Genomic DNA, 22328 nt, shown 5'->3' with positions numbered 1-22328 from the left:
CACCAGGGGATCTAACAATCGGGCTGGCCCTGCCCAATCAAAACTTCCACGTACTGTAGAAGGGGATAAAGTCCCCGTAGTGCACATGAAGAATATGCTAGGGAAGACAGTCTGGGTTAGTCCTGCCTCAGGCAAAGGCAAACCCATCCGTGGGATTGCTTTTGCCCAAGGACCTGGGTGCACTTGGTGGGTGATGCGGCAGGATAGGGAAGTCCGATGTGTACCTCATGGAGATCTGATTTTGGGTGAGAATAGCCAATGAATCAGATTGTGTGCTGTTAATTGCTAAGTAACACTGTCACTGTATGTCCTCATTGCTATAATTACTATCAGTTGTACTACAAGTAAGGCACAGGGATGATGGGATAAGAACTGATCTCAGCAGCTGGCGCCCAGCAGTTTCCTCAAGATCTACATCTTCAGCCCGCGGACCGCGTCATGAGCCACACCAGGTGCACCAGTCACAAGCTCCGAAAAAATACAGCATGCAACAGACCAGCACCACCCAGCATCTCACCTGCCCTGAGAGACTGTCCTAACAGATGGAGCCCAAAGCCGTGGATTAAAAGAACTCAACGGACACTTTGGAGGGATGACCCATAAACTAAGGGCATTATATGTGTGTATATATATATATATATATATAAGAGGGGAAAGTGGTGGCAATTCATTGGAACCTGCTGGGCATGGCATAGATGGTATGGAATAAGGGGTGGATAATGTCCTGGTTCCGGTGGGGATAGGGTTAATTTTCCCTGGTATTCCATGCCATGTGAGCCACGCCCACCCTGAGCTGCCGGGGGAGGGGGCAGGAAGTTGCTGCTTAAAAGCGGGCTGGGGCGTCCCGGGTCCGGCCGGTCGGCGAGCGGCAGGGAGCGGCGGTTCCGTAATCGCGTTTGTATATTCCCCTATCCGTGTTGTTATTGTTGTTGTTTGCCTGTTCCCTTTGCTGTTCTGTTAAACTGCCTTTGTCCCAACCCAAGAGTCTTGCCTTTTCTTACGATCCTTCCTGTATTAGGAAGGCACGTGCGAGCGGCACGTGGTTCTTTGTTGCCATCTGAGGCTAAACCACGACACGACCATAACCTTTCCTTTCTTCCTTGGGGTTGTGGTTGTGACATGGGCGGTACGCCATTCTGACTGTGGAGACATCTCTGGTGTGGATTGCCTATCATCCACATCCTCATTTGACTGGCCTTCCTCAACCAGAACCTCATATCGGTTGTTCAGAGGTACCAGGTTGGGGGACAAGGTGGGCAAGGAGGGAGTTCATCTCCTGCCCCAACCATGAATTTCCCTCCATTCACTCTTTGCATTTAGGTTTCTGCCTTCTGCCTGACAGGGCAGGATACAGGGGTCCCTGGATCCCGATGACTTTCTGATAGGTGCTCCTGCTTCTGTTTCAAGGAGGGCAGAGCCTGGCTCCACCAGTCCTTTTCTTGTTCAGCCTCCCTAATGCTTCTTAACCTTTCGACTTCCTCTCACAGCTCTGACACCAGGCTGAGCAGATGGTTCACCTGTTCACAATGCACACAGCAGCTGTTACAGCTGCCCTGCGTTACCAGTGAAAGGCTCAGGCACCCACTGCAGCCTGTGACCTGGACGGCTGTATGTTCCTGTGGGAGCTCTCTCTGGGTTCCCACATCCATCCTGGCTAAGGTTGAGAGCACGACCTTCTGCCGGGTGGAGACCAGAGCTAAACTCCATCCGAGAGGGTGATGACCGCCTTGTTGTGGTGCTCCCGGGTGACACCCTGGGTGATGCCCATGCGCTGCGTGCTTACTCAGTGCGCAGTGACCAGGTCGCTGTGCTCCCAAAAGGCTTCTTTTATGAGGGGGGAAGTGGTCCCAGCGAGTACGCCTCCTTTAGATCTGCCGCCCGTGCTGCTGGCTCTGCCCACACCTCCTCAGCAGACCACCCACAAGCGGCCAGTTTCCAGCACAGGCTGGCCGCTTTTCCTTACTTCAAAAAGCCCCCAAAGGAGCCCCTCGCTGGCCCTTTTTGCCATGATTCCCTTCCCCAGTGTGGACTTACCTGCACAGAGATGGTCACCTCAGCGAGTTTCTGTGTGTGCAATTCGATTTAGGAAACTGTTGTAAGTCTTGTGGTTGCGAGTGTCTGATTTGATTCAGGAAACTGTCGTACGTGTCTGGTGAACCTTTCCTTTTTTTAATCTTTAAATATGTCACTGTGGTGGTTATAGCAAATTTTGATAAATCACTTTGAGAACTGGCAAATGATGAAGTATTTTTAGAATCGTATGACTTAACCCCGTGTTAATAAATCTTAAATTGGTGCCACATCAAAGTTGGGCAGGATCCCAAATCAACATTCACAACGAGAGTGGACATGAGGAGAAAGAAATGTCCCATGAAGGACACTGCTGTGACTGCTGAGGTCACACAGAGGGAGCCTGGATCAGCGCAACGCTGGGTGTTCCAAGGAACGGGCAGGGAGGAAGAAGAGCTGTCAGGAAAGGCGAGGAGATGCCCCAGTGGGAGCAAGGGGAGGAAACAGGTTGGGTGTCCACAGCCTGCAGGTCTTTGTCCCCTTGGCTGTGGCTGTTGTCTTTGCTACCAAGGCCTGAAAGGAGACACCTTAATCTCATGGAACCGGGGCCTCACTACTTCCTCGCACCCCCCAGGGAGGCCGGGAGGTGTGGTGCCGTTGTCCTTCACTCGGCATTGCACACCCCACACCTCACTGCCCCGGGAGAAGCCCTGAGCCAGTGTGAGGGACAGGATCCCCGTTCCCAGGGCTGGCCGCTTGGCAGGATAAAATACATCAAGGCTTTACTCAGCATCAGCTCCACCTGCGCAGTGCCTTTGCCTCCCTGTAATCACACCCTCCAGTTGCCTGCTCGAACAAATCCATGGGGAGGCTTGGTCTGTCATGGCCCTCAGTGGGGACAATTAATGCTCCAAGACACTTTGACATTTTCTTGAATTCCTGCACAGGTTGTTCAAGCTCCTCTCAGTATCTGGCATGCCTGGGCTCAGCAGCAAATACCCCATGGGGCTCGTTAAAGTGCAGAAAGCCCTAAGGAGCCACAGCTCTTCCATGATTTTCTTCAGGGCTTCTAGCCTGGTACAGCTCAGTGGAGAGGTCTCAGGAGTCTACTTAAAGTGGAAGGTTTCAAGAAGTACTTAATAAAAAGGTAATTTTTCATTTTGAAAGGGCTTTTCATTAGTCTTTTTATTTTTCCAGAGGAAATGCTTGCAGCTTTCTCCAACTGATACTGAACCAGAGGGTCTCCTAAGGAGGACCGGAGAGGTAGCAACTGCCATCTCCTCGAGGTCCCCCACTGCATGGACAACTTGCCCCCCCACCTCCTCCTCCCCACCGTTTCTCTTGGGGCTGCCTGGGACTTGCATTCTTTTCCTACATCAGACTTGTGCGCTGAGTCTGCAGCTGAATCTTAACAGCTCCTTTGCACCAATTCCAGCCCGATTCCCCCGGAGACTTCGCTGTAAATAGACAAGGGATTCTTATTAAATTTGAACAGCCAGAAGAAAAAAATGATACCAATTACTTGAAGAAACCCAATGCATTCCTCCACTATATGCCAAGTCCAAGCCTCCAATAAGTTCCACCTTCCTCAAACAACCACCATAAAAGAAATACGTTGGAGAGATTGATAGGAAGTTCTAAATATACGCACAGTTAGTGAGTTGGCTAAAGAGACAGTGTGGCAGATTAAGAAACTTTGCCTTATTCTTGGCCAGATTTCCATCCCAGAGCCTTGTCACCAACTCATGTCTCTAGTCATGTCCCTGCCCATCTCCCTGTGGTCACAACTTCCTGGCTGTCCGTACCTCCTGATCCCATGCCCACCCTTAGCAAGTTAAATCAAGGTGTTGTGGGGCAACAATTCAGAGTCAAATGAAAAATAATTTGTCAATGTGGAAAGAATTACTGAGTTACGATTAAGAAAGAAATGAACCTCTGTAAAATTACTGGCTTGTTAAACAAAACTTTTCTTCTCCAGCAAACTCTAGCAAAACTCTTCCTTGGAGACAGTCTCTCCTCAAAGTCCCCTTGCAACCATACGGTGAATTGAGATGCAAGAATAAACTCATTACAGTTCCTTCACGTTAACAAGCTCCCAGGGGAAAGTCACGCAGTGTGGAGGGCCCTGGCAGGAATAAAGAGCCTTGGAGGTTCAGCAGGGTCTGCTGAGGGCTGTGGGTGACGAAGCTGCTTCAGGAAATTGAAGCGTGCCTCCCTGGGGGCTGATAAGAGCAGAAAACCAGAGGCAGTGATTTCAGGGTGACAAAGAAAGGAGGCAGAGACATCCTGTGTGCTGTATCCCCCTGGATGTGCCCTGCCAAGCCAAGGGGCCCAGTGCTAATCCCCAGCTCGTTGCAATGGGGATGCTTTTGGTCATCACCACATGAGCTTTCCCTCTGCTCACCACCAGGGCCCATACACGCTGAGTGCCTTCCACAATCTTGCCCCTCAGACTCAGCACGATGCAGCTCCCCCTAAGCCTTTGCCTGGACCCTAACCCTAATCCCTCACCTGCAGCTCTCATCTGTAGCCCTTCCCTGAACACCAACGCCAAAGCTGAAACCCTCACCACATGCCTCACACCTAAAGCTGTTAGAGCGGGTCAAGAGATGGATCACCAACAATCATTGGAGGGCTGGAAGATCTCTCCTAGGAAGAGAAACTGAGAGAGTTGGTGGTGTTGAGCCTGGAAACAAAAAAGTTCCAAGGAGACCTTCTTATATCCTTTCAGTGTATGAGGTAGCCTTATAAGAGAGAGAGAGATTTTACCAGGGCCAGTAATGACAGGACAAGGGGCAACAGCTTTAAACTGAAAGAGGCTCGATTTATATTGGACATAGGGAGGAAATTTTTCACAGTGAGCGTGGGGAGACACTGAAAAATGTTGCCCAGAGAAGCTGTGGATTCCCCAGCGTTGGCGGTGTTCAGGGTCAGGTAGGGCGGGGCTTTGAGCATCTTGATCGAGTCACAGATGTCCCTAAAAAACAGGGATTGGACTAGATGATCTTTAAAAGTCCCTTCAAACCAAAACCCTTCTGGGATACTATGAGTGCAGAGGTGGCCACACCAGTGCTGAGTCAAGGGGGACAATAACTGCCGTTTTCTGGGTGTCCATGGCCCTTCTAACACCACCCCATAAGCAGCCGGCCTTAATGGTGCTGAGCCTTTACCAGAGGCTCATATGGCATCCCTCAAAATGCCCAGGCCCCTCTCCGCAGAGTCACTCCTCATGTGGTCCTGTCCCACTTTGCCCCTTCTCCTAGAAAAACTTGAGGAGGTTTCTGTTGGCCGCCTCCCCAGGTGTCTCAAGGTCCCTGCGCACTGAAGCTCCAGAACATCAGCATTTAAATTGCATGTGCAGATGGCTCATGCTGAGTCGTGGTTCCTCTAACAAGACAACTTGAGTAGCTGTAGGATAGCAGAGGTAAGAAAAGGGGTTACTAGTGTCATGGACATCATGAGGAAGGTAGAAAGTGCCACTGCCACCATCTCAGAAACACCAAGGGAAGGGCCAACAAGGAAACGGTGAAAGAGTTGACTCTTTGTATAGGAGAGGATAAGGATAATCCAAGAGAAGAACTTGAGAGTGGAAGAAGAGTGGAAAAGGGCATGAAAGGGAAAGAGAAACATCAAATTGGCTTGGTTGGAAAGAACCTTTCAGATCACCTACTCCAACCATCAACCTATCTCTGACAAAAGCCATCACTAAACCATAGCTCTAAGCACTATGTCTGCCGGTCTTTTAGACACCTCCAGGGATGGGGCCTCAACCACTTCCCTGGGCAGCCTGTTCCAATGGTTAATAACCCCTTCAGTGTAAAAAGTTTTCCTAATATCCTGCCTAAACGTCCCCTCATGCAACTTGAGGCCATTTCCTTTTCTCCTATTGCCTCTTACTTAAGAGACGGACCCAACATCCTTATAACATCCTTTCTGGGAGTTATAGAGAGTGAGAAGGTCTCCCCTCAGTCTCCTTTTCTCCAAGCTTAACAATCCCAGCTCTCTCAGCTGCTCCACGTAAGTTTTATTCTCCAGATCCCTCACCAGCTCCGGTGCCCTTCTCTGGACCTGCTCCAAGGGCAGACCTCACTGTCTTTTTTGTGGTGAGGGGCCCAAAACTGGACACAGTACTCCAGGTGGGGCCTCACCAGTGCCGAGTACAGGGGGATGATTACTTCCCTACTCCTGCTTACCACACTGTTCGTGATACAGGCCAGGATGCTGTTGGCCTTCTTGGCCACCTGGGCACACTGCTGGCACATATTCAGACGGCTGTGCACCAACATCCCCAGGTCCTTTCCTGCAGGGCAGCTCTCCAGCCACTCCTCCCCAAGCTTGTAACGCTGCATGGGGTTGTTGTGGCCCAAGTGCAGGACCCAGCACGTGGCCTTCTTGAACCTCATACCACTGGCCTTGGCCCATCGATCCAGACTCACCACACCACTCTGCAACACCTCTCTACCATCAAGCAGATCAACACTCCCAAACAACTTGCTGTTTTCTGCAAACTTACTAAAGGTGCACCCGATTCCCTTCATCCAGATCATTGATAAAGATCTTAAAGTGAACTGGCCCCAATGCCGAGCCCTGGGGAACAAGCATCAGGGTGACCATCTGCACACAAACATTAACAGCTGACCAAAGGGAGCTTGAGTCCAGGGGCAGCTGGAGAAACGCTGGGATTTGGCCAACAGAAATTCTTGAAGTCTTTCAAGGAGACGTGTCCAGTCCTGCATCCCGGGGAAGAATAACCCCAATGCAGCAGGACAGGCTGGGACCTGATGTGCTGAGCAGTGACCCTGCGGAGACGGGGCTGGGCACCCTGAGGGACGCCTCATGAGCCAGTGGTGCACACTCACTATGAACAAGGCCGGCTGCCTACGGGGCTGCAGGAGGAGGAGCGTGTGCCCCCCAGGCAACTTGAGTCACCTTCCCCTTTGACTCAGCACTGCTGTGGCCCAACGCACACAGCTGTGTCCCAGCGTGCGGCTCCCCATTTTGGAGAAGTGGAGAGGACCTGGAGAGTGTCCAGAGGAGGTCTGCCAAGATGGGCTTTAGGGCCCAGTGCATGCGCGCTTGGTGGAGAGGCTGAGGGACCTGGGCTTCTCTGGCCCAGGGGCAGGGAGGCTAGGGACAGTATTGGGATGGCCTGAAACTGGTTGAGGGTTTTTTCAGAGACAATGGAACTTTTCTTTGGTGGGAAACAGCAGGAGAAAGAAAAAATGCAACAAAGGGCAGCTTGGGAGGTGGAGACTGGACACCAGAAGAAAGAAATGCCACGCCAAGGGCAGTGCTGTGCTGCAACAGATCACCCAGAGGGAGTCGGGATCAGCCCAAGGCGTTGTGTTTCAGGAACAGCCAAGGACGATGGAGAGAGATGAGTAAAGGCAGTGAGATGCTGAGGGGAGAGCAAGATGGGGAAGCAGGGGGGATGTCTGCAGCCTGCAGGGGAAGAGGAGCAGATGTGGGACACCATAGCACAGACAGGGTTGCAGACGATCGAGGGAGTTGGCAAGGCTGAAAGCCCCCAACAGTGCTTATGTCTTTCTCCTCTTGGCTGTGGCTGTTGTCCGTGCCACCAAGGCTACCAGAAGACACTTTATCCTTACAGCACTAGGGCCTTAGCGCCTCCTCTTCCCCACCCGGGAGCCGTCATTCTCTGTTTCTGCCCTTGGCGTTTCATGTCCTCCCATCACAATGCCCCAGGAAGAGCCCTGAGCTGTGGTTGTGGGGCAGGATCTCCCTTCCCAGCGGCTGGAGGCCAGGGCTTGGCCCTTTGCCTTCCTCTCACACATTCAGCATTAGCCAGCGTCAGAGACACCTCTCCATTGCCTTTGCCTACCTGCCCTCACTGCCTCCAGTTTTCCCTCGAATGAGCCCCCAGGAGCCTTTGGCAGTAATGGCCCTCAGTGGGACCCATTAACGCTCCAAGAAACTTTCAAAATTACATCTGACGTTGACTTCTGGAGAGGTTTCATCAGCCTCCCCTGTGTCTGAGCTTCATGGATTCAGCACCAAAACCACCAGAGAGGGCATTAAAATGCCTTGGGCTGGTCCTGCTCAGTATAGAAATGGGGGTTTGCTGGGCGGCAGGAATCCGTGTTCGCTGCTCGTGATGGGCATCGGGTGGTAAGCAATTGTACTGCATCACTCCTGGTTTCCTATTTGCTTTTACAATTATTGTTATTTTTTTTCCCGTTACTGGTCTATCAAACTGGCTGTATCTCAACCCATGAGATTTTTATTCCTTTTTCTCCCTCTTCTCCCTATCCCTCTGCAGGGGGTCGGGGGGCAGTGAGTGAAGAGCTGCGTGGTCTTTCCCCCCTGACAAGGCTGAGGAGTGAGCTGGCTCTGCTCATGTCACTGCAGTTTGAGGACAACCAGGAGTTTCCCTGAGGTTTTCCTGCAGGAATATGCTGAGCAGCTCCTCTGCGTTACAAGTGGATCACAGATGAGGTAACTAGTGAATGGCAGAAGCTGTAACCCCTTTCCCAAATCCCCGCTGCTGTGGAGCAGGGATGACTCCTTGGGAGCCCACAAGCAGAGCTCTGCTCCTCACGGCATACTTGGCCAGCAACAATGAGAGCTCCAACAAGGGCAATGCAGAAAGCTCCTGCAAAAAAGGACACAGGCAAAGTGTGTTTTCGGGGCTTGGGTTTGGAAGGGCAGGCAATGGGAAGAGATTTGCTCAGAGCTGTCCTGACTTGTGAGTGTGCTTTCTTCCTTTGGCAGTACCTCGGGAACAAAGGGATCCGATGTCCAACGGCAGCTCCATCACCCAGTTCCTCCTCCTGGCATTCGCAGACACGCGGGAGCTGCAGCTCTTGCACTTCTGCCTCTTCCTGGGCATCTACCTGGCTGCTCTCGTGGGCAATGGCCTCATCATCACTGCCGTAGCCTGTGACCACCGCCTCCACACCCCCATGTACTTCTTCCTCCTCAACCTCTCCCTCCTCGACCTGGGTGCCATCTCCACCACTCTGCCCAAGGCCATGGCCAACTCCCTCTGGGACACCAGCGCCATCTCTTACACTGGATGTGTTGCACAGCTCTTTCTATTTCTCACCTTGATGTCAGCAGAGTTTTATCTTCTGACAGTCATGGCCTATGACCGCTACGTTGCCATCTGCAAACCCCTGCACTATGGGTCCCTCCTGGGCAGCAGAGCTTGTGTCCACATGGCAGCAGCTGCCTGGGGCAGTGGCTTTCTCACTGCTCTGCTGCACACAGCTAATACATTTTCAATACCTCTCTGCCAAGGGAATGGCCTAGACCAGTTCTTCTGTGAAACTCCACAGATCCTCAAGCTCTCCTGCTCACAATCAGACTACCTCAGGGAAGCTGGCCTTCTGGTGGTTAGTGCTTTTGGCTTTTTGGGATGTTTTGTTTTCATTGCGGTGTCCTATGTGCAGATCTTCAGGGCTGTGATGAGGATCCCCTCACAGCAGGGAAGACAGAAAGCCTTTTCCACGTGCCTCCCTCACCTGGCCGTGGTTTCCCTCTTTATCACCACTGGGGTGTTTTCCAACCTGAAGCCGCCCTCCGTCTCCTCTTCATTCCTGAATCTAGTGGTGTCATTTCTGTACTCGGTGGTGCCTCCAGCAGTGAACCCCCTCATCTACAGCATGAGGAACCAGGAGCTCAAGGATGCCCTGAGGAAACTGATTGGACATTTTTTCATCAGCCATAGACTGTGTACCTTCCTCTGCAAAGGATTCGCAGCATCTGGTGTGACAAGCATTCACTATTCCTCCCCTCCTCCTTAACTTTTCACTTCTTGTCTGTGACCAAAAAAAATTATGTAAATGAAGACTCAGTAAGCGTGTTTCAGTCAGTGTGTGTTTAAATAAACAAAAAATGAACCAGCTAACACTTCTTTTTCTGAGACCCATCAGCAGCAGGGCTGAATAAATGGGAGATGAGAAGACCTTTCTGGCTGCAGCAGCCTGGGGCAGGCTGTCCCGGTGCCACTCTGTCACTGGGGCGGCAGGAGCTGCCTGAGGGTCCCCAGGGCCAGGGCTCTTGTACTGGGCTGGGGAGAGGGGATGGCAGTGAGGGGCTGCAGACCCCTCAGAATATCCTGGGGAGGAGGACACAGGGGCCCACTGACTGCCTTTGCCTTGTGCCCACGTGCCCCCCATCTCTGGGGCTGACCCTCCTCTGCCCCCCAGCAGCTGCGGTGCCCTTCAGAGGGGCTGTGGCTGTGGAGTGAGCGCCCAGAGCTCTGCAGCACCCTGGGGCAGGCTCTGCTGTTGGGCCAGCGCAGACTGGGCTGGGATGGAGAGAGGGCAGGGGAGGTGGCAGAGCTTGGAGGGAGCTGGGCTGGGCTGGAAAGTGCCCAGGAGGAAAAATCCTCGGAGTGCAGCTTGTACCGTGTGCCCACACGGGGTGAGGACTCACACCAGAGTGTTTGTGGTGCCGAGCCAGGGCTTGTGGAATTGGTGTCCGTCTCCAGGGTTTGGTAGTGGTGGGGCTGATGGGATGGGCCTCTGTGAGAAGAGACCAGGGGCTGCTTCCGTGCCAGACAGAGCTGGTTCCAGACGGCTCCAAAAGAAACCCACCACTGGCCAAAACTGAGCCCATCAACGAGGATGGTGGAACCTCTGTGAGAGTGTATTTAAGAAAGGACACAAGTGCTCGAGTGGGAGAGGAGTGAGGGAAAAAGCAGTGTGAGAAACAGCCCTGAAAACACCAGGGTGAGTGAAGAAGGAGGGAGAGGAGGTGCTACAAGTGCCAGAGCAGATGGTCTGCTGCAGCCTGTGGAGAATACCACAGTAAAGCAGGTATTTCCCTGCAGCCTAAGGAGAGGAGCACAGCAGAGGAGGTAATCCCTGCACTCGGTGGAGGACCCAACACTGGAGAGGTTGGATATTTCCTGAAAGAATTTCAGCTTGAGGAGAGCCCATGCTGTAGCAGGTTTATCTCGAAAGACTGTAGCCTGTAAGAGGGACCCCATGGGAAAAGTGTTAGAAGGAAGGAGCAGCAGAGAGGAATTGTTATGGACTGACCAGGACCCCCATTCCCCATCGCCCTGCACTGCTCAGGGGGAAGGAGGGAGAGGAGCTGGGAACGAAGCAGCAAAGTTCAGCAAGGGAAAAAATGTGTGGGAGGAGGCTTTCCAGGCGATAAGGTCTTCCATCGGTCCTATGCTTCTTTGACCCTCAGCCTTTGCAGCTGCACATGCCTGGCCTGCCCACTTACCTTCACTACTGTCCCCTTTGTACGAGGCCCACACACATCTTGGCACGCCCAGCGTAACGTGGCCTCCACCAAAGCTGGAGCCCACCTGGGCTTGGAGGCAGGGAGGGACCCGGTCCCCTCTGTCTGCGGCTGGGCACAGCTTTTCCCTGGGAACCTCCCTGAGGAGAACTCCTCGTCTGTGTCAGCCTGGGGCCCGGCAGGGGTGGCCCAGGGACAAGGGCTGCTGGGGCAGGGCTGAAGGAGCTCAGCTGGGACAGCGTTAGACTGAAGATCTAAAGGTGCCTGGTTCAGCCCTGGCCTTCAGCAGTGATTTTTCTCCCTCTGCTTTTTGCAGAGCCCGTCTGCCGCCTTCCAGCCTGCCCCAGCCCTGCTTGCTCCTTCACCTCTTGCCAGAGCACTGTCCCTGCCCTGGACCTGCACATCTGCGCCTTAGAAGGAGCCTTCCTCCAGCCCCACAAGTCCCCAGCCTCCCCCTGGGCAGGACTCTCCACTCAGGGCTGCTTTGGGGTGGTCTCCAGCTGGGCCTCCTTCCCTGCTCCACAGGATCGGGATGTGTCCTCTGTGGGGTCTCTGCACGACCCAGTTCCTCTCCTCTTTGTCATGCTCAATGGTGCAGAGTCTGTTCCCCTCCTCAGGCGCCTCCTGCACCTTGTCTTCAGTTCCCAGAGCAGAGGCCACTGGACCCATAGTCCCAGGGAGAGGCACTCCCTGGAGCTGCGGCCTGAATGGCAGCATCCTTCCCCCGGGGGGGTGTTGCAGTGAGACCTCTGATGTGCCCAGGACAGCTGAAAAAGACACGCTGAGGATCACCCACCGGAGTGCATGGCCATCGGTATTGTTTAGTCACACGCTGTCCTGAGCAGAATTTCTTGTCCCCCTTTGCCCCCCTGCTCCAATGACTGGTAACACACCAATATGCTCCTCTCTGGGCATCAGCCCCATGGAGATGGACACCGGCCCTTCACCCCACCTCCAGGGATGCTGCGGGGCAGAGGGGTGCAGGAGGAGGCCCGCTACATGGATGAGGGCGTGTGAGCTTTCTGCCCCCATGTTGCCCCATCGCACACCCTGGGGTGCCATCAGAGCCTGCGGGCACCTCACCCCAGGGAGGGCATGTCCCTCACCCTGTTGTACTTCTCCTCCTGTGCCGCTGCGCACAGATGTGGCACACAGGGGGGTTGCCCTTGCCCTGGGGGGCAGAGGAGGCTCAGGAGTTTTCTCCTCTCCGTTGCCCCTGGAGGGGGCCAGAGCGTGGGAGCAGCACCTGCAGCCAGAGCCTCCTTCTGCCCCATCGCCCTTCAGAGACGCTGGAGGGGCAGTGCTCTGCAGTGCAGCCCTGTGCCGGGATCAGGCCCCAGGGGAGAGGCAGCATGGACTTCCCCCATCTCAGGAGGGCTCAAGTGCTGTTTCCTGCAGAGGGTCCCTGGGCACCCAGGGGACAACGGGGCTGTGCTTGTCACAGACCCCTCATGGGAGGAGAGTGTCTCCTGCTGGGAAGGCTCCAGAGGGTGTAGCTCAGTGGCAGAGCGCCCACTTTGTATGTGGGAGATCCTGGCTTCCATCCCCAGCATCTCCAAGGGGGTTCTTCCCTGAATGCCCAGCCTCAGGGAAAGGCTGGAGCTGGAGCCTCTGGCCCTCTGCAGGCACTGTGGGCCTGCCCTGCCCAGCCAGGGTCTGGCTGTGGGGTGAGGAGGCCACCGCTGTCCTGAGCAGAATTTCTAGACGTTCCTTAAATACCTCTAGGGATGGTGACTCAACCCCCTCCCTGGGCAGGCTGTTCCAGTGCCTGACCACTCTTTCAGTAAAGTCATTCTTCCTAATATCTAACCTAAACCTCCCCTGCCGCAGCTTCAGACCATTTCCTCTGGTCCTGTCATTATTCACCTGGGAGAAGAGGCCAACACCCACCTCTCTACACCCTCCTTTCAGGTAGTTGTAGAGGGCAATGAGGTCTCCCCTCAGCCTCCTCTTCTCCAAGCTAAACATGCCCAGCTCCCTCAGCCTCTCCTCATATGACCTGGTCTCCAGACCCCTCACCAGCCTGGTAGCTCTCCTCTGGACACGCTCCAGCACCTCAATGTCCCTCTTGTACAGAGGGGCCCAGAACTGAACACAACACTCGAGGTGAGGCCTCACCAGTGCTGAGTACAGAGGCACCATCACTTCCCTACTCCTGCTGGCCACGCTGTTCCTGATACAAGCCAGAATGCTGTTGGCCTTCTTGGCCACCTGGGCACACTGCTGGCTCATGTGAAGCTGGCCGTCCACCGGCACCCGCAGGTCCTTTTCTGCCGGGCAGCTTTCCAGCCACTCTTCCCCAAGCCTGTAGTGTTGCTTGGGGTTGTTGTGACCGAAATGCAGGACCCGGCACTTGGCCTTATTAAAGCTCATACAGTTGGCCTTGGCCCATCGATCCAGCCTGTCCAGGGCCCTCTGTAGAGCCTTCCTACCCTCCAGCAGATCAACACTCCCACCTAGCTTGGTGTCATCTGCAAACTTACTGAGGGTGCACTCAATCCCCTCATCCAGATCATTGATAAAGATATTAAAGAGAACTGGCCCCAAAACTGAGCCCTGAGGGACACCACTGGTGACCGGCCGCCAAGAGGATTTCACCCCATTAATCCCAACTCTCTGGGCACGGCCATCCAGCCAGGTTTTAACCCAGCGAAGAGTACACTTGTCTATGCCATGATTCACCAGCTTCTCCAGGAGAAGGCTGTGGGGGGACAGTGTCAAAGGCCTTGCTAAAGTCCAGATAGACAACGTCCACAGCCTTCCCCGCATCCAGAAGGCGGGTGACATGGTCACAGAAAGAGATCAGGTTGGTTAAGCAGGACCTCCCCTTCCTAAACCCCTGCTGGCTGGCCCTGATCCCTTGGCTGCCCTGCGCTTGCCATGAGAGCTCACTCAAGATGATCCTCTCCATGTTCTTTCCTGGTACCGAGGTCAGGCTGACAGGCCTGTAGTTCCCCGGATCCTCCTTCCGACCCTTCTTGTAGATGGGTGTATTATTTAATATGAATAGCTGCAGAGTTAGCAAAACTGCTCGTCAGGTTGTGTCTATGTATTAATAGGTGATTGATTAACAGTGATTTAGCATGTTGAGCACTCTATTATCACGCTGACTTCCTTTGACAGTGGTTCATTCCTGCTGGCAGAAAGTATCAGAATAAGCAAGTTCTGCACATAACTCATCTGTGTCCAAAATAAACGCGTTACACTCTCATGGATTTTATTCAATGTTAAAATATGTTGGAGTTGGCGTGGCAAAAATGACAATAAATGTGACATTAAATCTTTCAGTTAATAATTGAGAAAACGGCAGGGGAAAGAGAAAAGAAGGATCCGGCTGTTGAGTGAATAAGCAATGCACGTCTAGCAAGTCACGAAAAGTTGCCAGGATGATACATTTTTAATGAGATGTGCTAGTGAAGTTTAGTTGGTGCAATGAGGAATTTTGGGGGCTACCTGCACACCTTTTCCGTCCTTACCTCTAATACTGATGGGTATCTTTTGTCTTTCGAGAAACCAGAACAACTCCGAGCAGAGCTGGAAGCCGAGCAGGAGGCAAGGCTGGCAGCAGGGCAAGTAGCCACCGAGGCAGTGACGCCTCTGACATTTCAGAGATCCAGTCTGTGTGCTCGGGTATGTCAGAGGCTGTTCCCGTTACAAGCAGACCCACACCCTGAGCAGGTTCTCGGCCAGGATCAGCCAAGCCTTCTAAAATTCCAGCTCCCCAGGGAAGGCCACTAGCCAGCAAATCGTACAGATCCTGGGAGAGATGATGTGATTGGCTCCATAAAGGTCTTTTCCTTTTGCGTTAAGTATTGAAGTTCGTAAGGTGTAAAAGAGTAGATAGAAATTATTGTGAAATATGGCAAGAGGTGGATTTTGAATTCTGCAGATGGCCTTATTTGTGTATTTGTCTTCTTCTTTTACGTGTATAATTTTTGTGACCGGATCTGGGCTCTCCAGGTCAAGGCTTGGACATTCTGGAGCGAGCCCAGCAAAGAGCCACAATGATGAAGGGACTGGAGAATTTTACACACAAGACGTGGCTGAGAGAGAGGGAGCTCTCTGACTGGGAGACACGTGGAAGCAGACTCTCCTCAGTGGCGTCCTGTGGAAGGATGAAAGGCAACGAGCACAAGTTTAACTACAAGAGGAGGCCTTGGAAGTACAGGTTCAAACCTGTAACTCTGGATGCCAGTCACTGAAAGAGAGAACAAGCTCTTCTTTTTACAGCTCCTGGAAAATAAAAGTCATTCCAGTTGTGTAAAAGGAGATCAAAATAACAGTCTCTCTCGAAGGATGCTCTGACTCTGGACGCTGTCAAGGAGCTCAGACCAGGAAAAGATTTGGAAAAAGCTGCATTTATAAAGAGCTCTTCCAGCGCCAGAACCTACGTCTAAACAGAGAGCCCGTCTGATGAGATGTCCTGTATCCTCAGTGTCACATCTGAGTGTCAAGAGATGTGCCTCTGTTTAGCGGCTGATCTGTAGAAGTGTAAACAGCACCCCCCACCCCAGCACCCCGCACCCCCGGTACTACGCTCCCATTGGTGGGAGCTCCCACTGATGGGATCGCCACGGCGCCCTCCTGAGGAGAAATAACTGGACTCCGGACGATCCAATGTGAATCAACAGAAGCCGTTTATTAAGCACAGATCATCATCTTTTATACCGTGTTGTAGCCGTACACGCGACTCACTTATTTCTGATTAGCTAGTTACACTGTCCACGCGCGGTGCATGCAGTTCATTCACAGATCAGATTGGTTACAAGAATTCGCATCGTAAATTGCTTAGTCATTAGCACAACATGTTTTCTACCTTCTCAGTTCCCGTTTTTCCCATGTACTAATTCCATCTTCTACCACCTGTTTTGCTCTTAATCTAATCTCTCATAGTAGGGAGGCTGGCTCACATGACCATTTTCTCTCAGACACATTCCTACAATACCCCCTTTTTCTTCTTGAGCCAGCCAGACCTTATGCATGGCATTTTCTATCATGTCAGTCACTTTGCGGAGAACACATGAGGCTACCATAATCAATAATAATATAACCAACAATAGCATGAGCCCTTGCTTTAGTAAGTCTGATAACCATCCCGTTATACCCCATGAGTTTAACCAATCATCAGAACCATTTTTGACCACTTTTAATTTGGACATGTTATCCTTCAGCTCCCGTAACTGCTTATGAATGGATGATGAGTGGTTGGAAAGGTTCATACAACATATACCTTCAAAATCTTCATACCCGTGACCCTGAGCTAACAGCAAAAAAATCAATAGCCGCTCGATTTTGCAACGTAGCACGCCGAATGCTATCAGCATCAGTAAGCAAGCTAGATATGATTTCAATTGTAAGGTTTATCTGTTTACTTGCCCAACACCCTATCTTATTCAACATATTTAATGCCGTTGCTGTTCCTAGCGAAGGAAGAATACTTAGCCCTATTCTTTGTCCGAGATTCGAAAATGTTATATGGTGGTCACAGGATGGAGTGAAGGTATGAACTGTTCTCTTGGCTCTGTGGTTACTGTGTGCTCTGCTCACTGTGTCTTTGGCCGTACGCAGGCCTCTGCTCGTAGATCTGCCACATCTCCCCCTTTTTTGTTTAACACCAGACCATTTATTAACAAGGTCGCCATGACTTGTGCTTCTAGTCATTGTGACGCTCTTAGCAGGTTATATACTAAACACAATTAAAAACAGAATCAAAAAGAACCCTGCTAAGGCAATAAATACCCAGATTCCTAAATTTAGCCCAGAAAGACAATTTCTTTGCATCTACCCACGAGAAATCCTTTTGTAATATTTCGAATACATTGCGGTTCATTAAGTCTTGAATCTTTAGTATTTGAGCTTTTAGCTGATCATGTAAAGGACGAATATTTTTTCCAACAACATGTCAAATTGTGATAACTAAGGGTCAAGGTCATCCTTTTTGATGGGGACATGTATGTGGCTTGGATCCATTCCAGAAAGCTGGTGACAGCACAAACGACCCTGGAAAAACAATCGCGGTAACATTTCAATCATCATAGTTACTGGTGTTGAAAAGGTATGTGGCAAAAATACCCACTCTAATGCAGTCAGGCTCTTTGCGAGTGCATCATCCCACTGTCCTATCAGGGCATAAAGTTGAAATTCTTGTAGGAAGGTGTTCAGTGCGTCTTGCAGCAGTAGTAGACTATATCTTATCTTGCAACGTGCTGTAATGCCTTCGGAGCTGTTGGGGTTAATGAACATAGAACTTATGCGGGGGGCAGACACAGTGCTTCAGGGCATCCCCTGTATCTTCAAAGTGCGCTCATGTCTCTCTCCCCCTCGCTCATGTCTCTCTCCCCCTCTCTGACCCGAGACAGCCCCCCTATATCCTGCACTGGAGTGAGTGGAGAAGTACAGGCTAGAGTCGCTGCACGCGTGGCCAGTGTATGCAGCGAGTCCCACCAGACTCTTCTGCACTGGATTGAGTAGAAAAGTACAGGCCAGAGTCGCTGCACGCGTGGCCAGTGTATGCAGCGAGTCTCACCAAACTCATGATCCAGCTCTGCTAACAGCGGCTGTCTGATACGTGACTACATTGTTGTAATCCCTTCTTGTTATCTTCTTCTGTGAAGGTCAGGTTCTCATGGATACACACGTAGTTTTTACAGCAACATATTCTACAACTCGTACAAGGGTACGATGCAAAGCGGCATCTACAACTGATCGTATAATGCGTATTAAACACGGCAAACAGCATACTAAACATAACAGACAAATTCCTTCCACACAGGCGATGAGTATAATTTGCTTCAACCAACCCCACCCCCAAGTCCATCCAGCAAAGAGATTTCACCCAGTGGTCTCCACAAGTTGCTGGTTTGGTCAGTGCAGTTCCTGCAACTGGGCATGGATGGATTTGGAGTGGTCACTTAGATTCATACAATACAGTCCTTTAAAATCTTGACAACCATGTCTGTGAGCTGAAAGCAAAAAATCAGTAGCAGTTCTGTTTTGCAACATCGCATGTCGAATACTATCTACATCTAGCAATAACTCAGAAATAGCTGTACTAGTAGCATTGTTAAACTTATCCTTGGCAGCAAGAGAGTCCTTGTTATCAGGAATCCTTGGCAGCAAAAGAGTCCTCGTTAGCAAGAGCGCATGCGGACTCCCTGTTCTTGCTGGTACTGTGCTTTGATCTTCTTCCACAACAGGCCAAGATTCTCAAGCAGCTGGATAAGGTGTCTGTGAGTCCATTACAGGCTTACATTGTCCAAATGTTTTTCTTGCCAGCACCTGAGGCTGAATAACAATTGGTGTGATATCTGTGTTTTCCAGCACCCAGGTGTGAGTCCCTTGAGTGTATTTACAGTCCTCCTCGCCGATCTTCTGTTGCTTTCCCATATTCCACCCCCTTGCTCAAGAGACCGCTTCTGCTGGGGTTCATTTTAGTCTCGCAGGGTATAACACAGAGCAATCTACTAAGGCATGCAATAACATATACACATATAGGAAAAAAACAAAAACATATCTCTATGGTACTACTTTGAATCAGGTGTCCTATTTCTCTTTTTCTGATGCTTTCTCGTAATGCTTATGGCATACTTTTGTGCTAATGTGGCACATTTCCCATCTAATTGTTCCTGTTTGGTTTCTTTTTTTTTTTTCTCTTTTTTTTTTATTATTTTTCTTTTTTTTTTCTTTTTTTTCTTTTTTTTCTTTTTTTTTTCATCACTCATGACTGACATAAAAGTCTGCCTTTGCAACAAGAGCTCAGTTTCTCATTTTTCCTTAAGTTTCTCATTTTCCTACAGAGCATCCTATAGATTTTGGCTCAACTCCTTTTCCCAATCAACCATGACCTTATAGACAAACAACAAAGAACCAGCGATACGCCCTGCACGGGCGAGCCACTCCCGAGAGTGTAAACGTGTCGGCTCATGAAAACTCCCCCAATATTTCAGGACTTCCATCGGTTCTACAGCCCATCCTGGTGTATCTACTTGGGGCGTGCTCGCCTTACGTCTAAACACTGTGTATATACAAACTTCTTCACTTGACGGAGTGTCAGCCCTAGATGCATATGAGAACAGTACCACACTGGGCAGAACGCCTGCTCCAGTGGAGTCACCTAACGACACTGCACACAACAAAAAGCAAACAGTAGCACAGATGCTGATCAGCAGGTATAAGCTGGCACCCACACACACTTACACAGCAGACATACAAAAACAGCACTTTTATCTCAGGGGGACGACTGGGGAGGGGAGGGGGCGAAGCGGGCGGGCAATGTCAGGAGCAAACAGCTCCGGCTCTGTCCGTCTCTGCTGACATTCTGCCTCCTCCATCGGCCTCAGGTGGAGCAGAGGGGATCAGCAGGGGATTGTCCCAGACCTTCGGACCTGGCCTGTTCGATCCCCCTCCCGTGGGTTGTAACGCTGCAAAAGCCCCGGCTGCCGTGGCTCGCTCCGCGTTCATATCTTGTAAGGTCGATAACACCAACCACCATGTCATCGCTAACGGTGATGCCTCTTTGTCTCCTTTACTTATCACTTCCCACAGTTTTTTCCCAACAGCCTCCCATATTTCTGGTTTAAAAGCTGTCTGTGGCTCTGGTGCGAATCTGTTCTCTCTGCACCAGGTTAACAACCTTCGGAGCATACGCTCATCATATTTCACCCCTCTCTTAGAGGGGATATGTAGGAGAAGTCTTAATATAGCCCCTTCTTCTTTTGTTACTTGTTGCCCCATCTCCTGCCCAATTTAATCAGTTTAAGCAACAGTTTCGCTGGTGTTTCAATCCCTCTCTTGGAGAGGATCCCAGCGAGTAGCGTGGCCGCAGCTTCTGTTTCCATAGCTGCGCCTGGGACGTGAGGAGCGACCTCACGCCGTTGTCTGCTCCCGCTGATGCACCCAAGCAGCACGTCTCCCAGCTGAAGTTTCCCACTCCCCTCCTCTAGCTGCTTACCGCAGTCTCGGAGAACTCAGTCGCGCTGAACCATCCTCTGCCACCAGATGTTGGAGTGGGAGACGGACCCGGAGTAACAATGGAGTCTCAATATGAGTATGATCGTTCTCCCTTTATTCAAGTTTTCACAGAGTAGATATAGACAGGCAATAAGAGCACGCGCTAGCGGCAGCTATATGATTAGCTTACAGTCTCTTCACGCGCGGTGCACGCAGTTCATTCACAGATCAGATTGGTTACAAGAATTCACGTCGTAAATTGCTTAGTCATTAGCACAACAGGTTTTCTACCTTCTCAGTTCCCGTTTTTCCCATGTACTAATTCCATCTTCTACCACCTGTTTTGCTCTTAATCTAATCTCTCATAGTAGGGAGGCTGGCTCACGTGACCATTTTCTCTCAGACACATTCCTACAGGGGGACTCTTCTGTTGTGGGGTTGTTGAGGGTCAAAGAACAGCAGGTGCCAATTGCTACCACAACGGTGCATCGGTGGCAATATCGCACTAACCGAGACTCTCTGATTGCATCCATAAGCTGATCCGTCAACTAGAGGTTGAAGGAGTGATCAGCAAAACTTGCTCACCCTTTAACAGTCCCATATGGCCAGTGAGGAAATCTAATGGAGAGTGGAGGCTATCTGTAGACTATCGTGGCCTGAATGACGCCACGCTACTGCTGAGCGCTGCCGTGCCGGACATGCTAGAACTGCAGTACGAACTGGAGTCCAAGGCAGCCAAGTGGTATGCCACGATTGATATCGTGAATGCATTCTTCTCAATCCCTTTGGCAGCAGAGTGCAGGCCACAGTTTGCTTTCACTTGGAGGGGCGTCCAATACACCTGGAATCGACTGCCCCAGGGGTGGAAACACAGCCCCACCATTTGCCATGGGCTGGTCCAGACTGCACTGGAACAGGGTGAGGCTCCAGAACATCTGCAATCCATCGATGACATCATTGTATGGGGAAACACAGCAGAAGTTTTTGAGAAAGGGAGTAAAACAGTCCAAATCCTTCTGAAAGTGGGTTTTGCCATAAAACGAAGTAAGTCAAGGCACCTGAGCAGGAGATCCAGTTTTTAGGAATAAAATGGCAGGATGGACGCCGTCAGATCCCAATGGATGTGATCAACAAAATAGCAGCTATGTCTCCACCAACTGGTAAAAAGGAAACACAGGCTTTCTTAGGCATTGTGGGTTTTTGGAGAATGCATATCCCACATTACAGACTAATTGTAATCCCTCTCTATCAAGTAACCCGGAAGAAGAACGATTTTAAATGGGGTCCTGAGCAACGACAAGCTTTTGAACAAATCAAACAGGAAACAGTCCATGCAGTGGCCCTGGGGCCAGCCCGGGCAGGACAAGACGTTGAAAACGTGCTCTACAGCGCAGCCGGGGAGAACGGCCCTACCTGGGGCCTCTGGCAGAAAGCACCAGGGGAGACCCGAGGTCGACCCCTGGGGTTTTGGAGGAGTCGGGGATCCACAGGATCTGGATCTTTTTCTGTTGGAGTTTCTGCTACACTCCAACAGAAAAAGAGATATTGGCAGCATATGAAGGGGTTCGAGCTGCTTCGGAAGTAGTTGGCACAGAAGCACAGCTCCTCTTAGCACCTCGACTGCTGGTGCTGGGCTGGATGCTCAAAGAAAGGGTCCCCGCCACACATCATGCAACTGATGCCACATGGAGTAAGTGGATTGCACTGATCACACAGCGAACTCGAATGGGAAACCCCAGTCGCCCAGGAATTCCGGAGGTGATCACGGACTGGCCAGAAGGCAAAGATTTTGGAATGTCACCCGGGGAGGAGGTGACACGTGCAGAAGAGCCCCCACCATATAATAAACTGCCAGAAAATGGGAAGAAAGATGCCCTGTTCACTGATGGGTCCTGCCAGATTGTGGGAAAGCATCGAAAGTGGAAGGCTGCTGTGTGGAGTCCTACACGACAAGTTGCAGAGGCCAGTGAAGGACAAGGTGAATCGAGGCAGTTTGCAGAGGTGAAGGCTATTCAGCTGGCTTTGGCCATTGCCGAGCGAGAAAAATGGCCAGTACTTTATCTCTACACTGACTCATGGATGGTGGCAAATGCTCTGTGGGGGTGGCTACAGCAGCAGAAGCAGGGCAACTGGCAGCGCAGAGGCAAACC

General features: G+C 51.3%; 1 protein-coding gene across 1 annotated transcript; it reads left to right on the top strand.

Moving 5' to 3' along the window:
* Window positions 1–8765: 8765 nt before the first annotated feature.
* Window positions 8766–9671, top strand: LOC134509375 (olfactory receptor 14J1-like; the record flags this gene model as incomplete). Its single annotated transcript, XM_063321870.1, has 1 exon — window positions 8766–9671. A coding segment is annotated over exon 1 (906 nt), but the record flags the coding sequence as incomplete, so codon positions are not given.
* Window positions 9672–22328: the final 12657 nt, after the last annotated feature.

This window comes from Chroicocephalus ridibundus, unplaced genomic scaffold (genome assembly GCF_963924245.1).
Source record: "Chroicocephalus ridibundus unplaced genomic scaffold, bChrRid1.1 SCAFFOLD_181, whole genome shotgun sequence".
Taxonomy (NCBI): Eukaryota; Metazoa; Chordata; class Aves; order Charadriiformes; family Laridae; genus Chroicocephalus; species Chroicocephalus ridibundus.
Note: the sequence above shows the minus strand (reverse complement) of the source record. Positions and strands in the feature narration are given on the sequence as shown.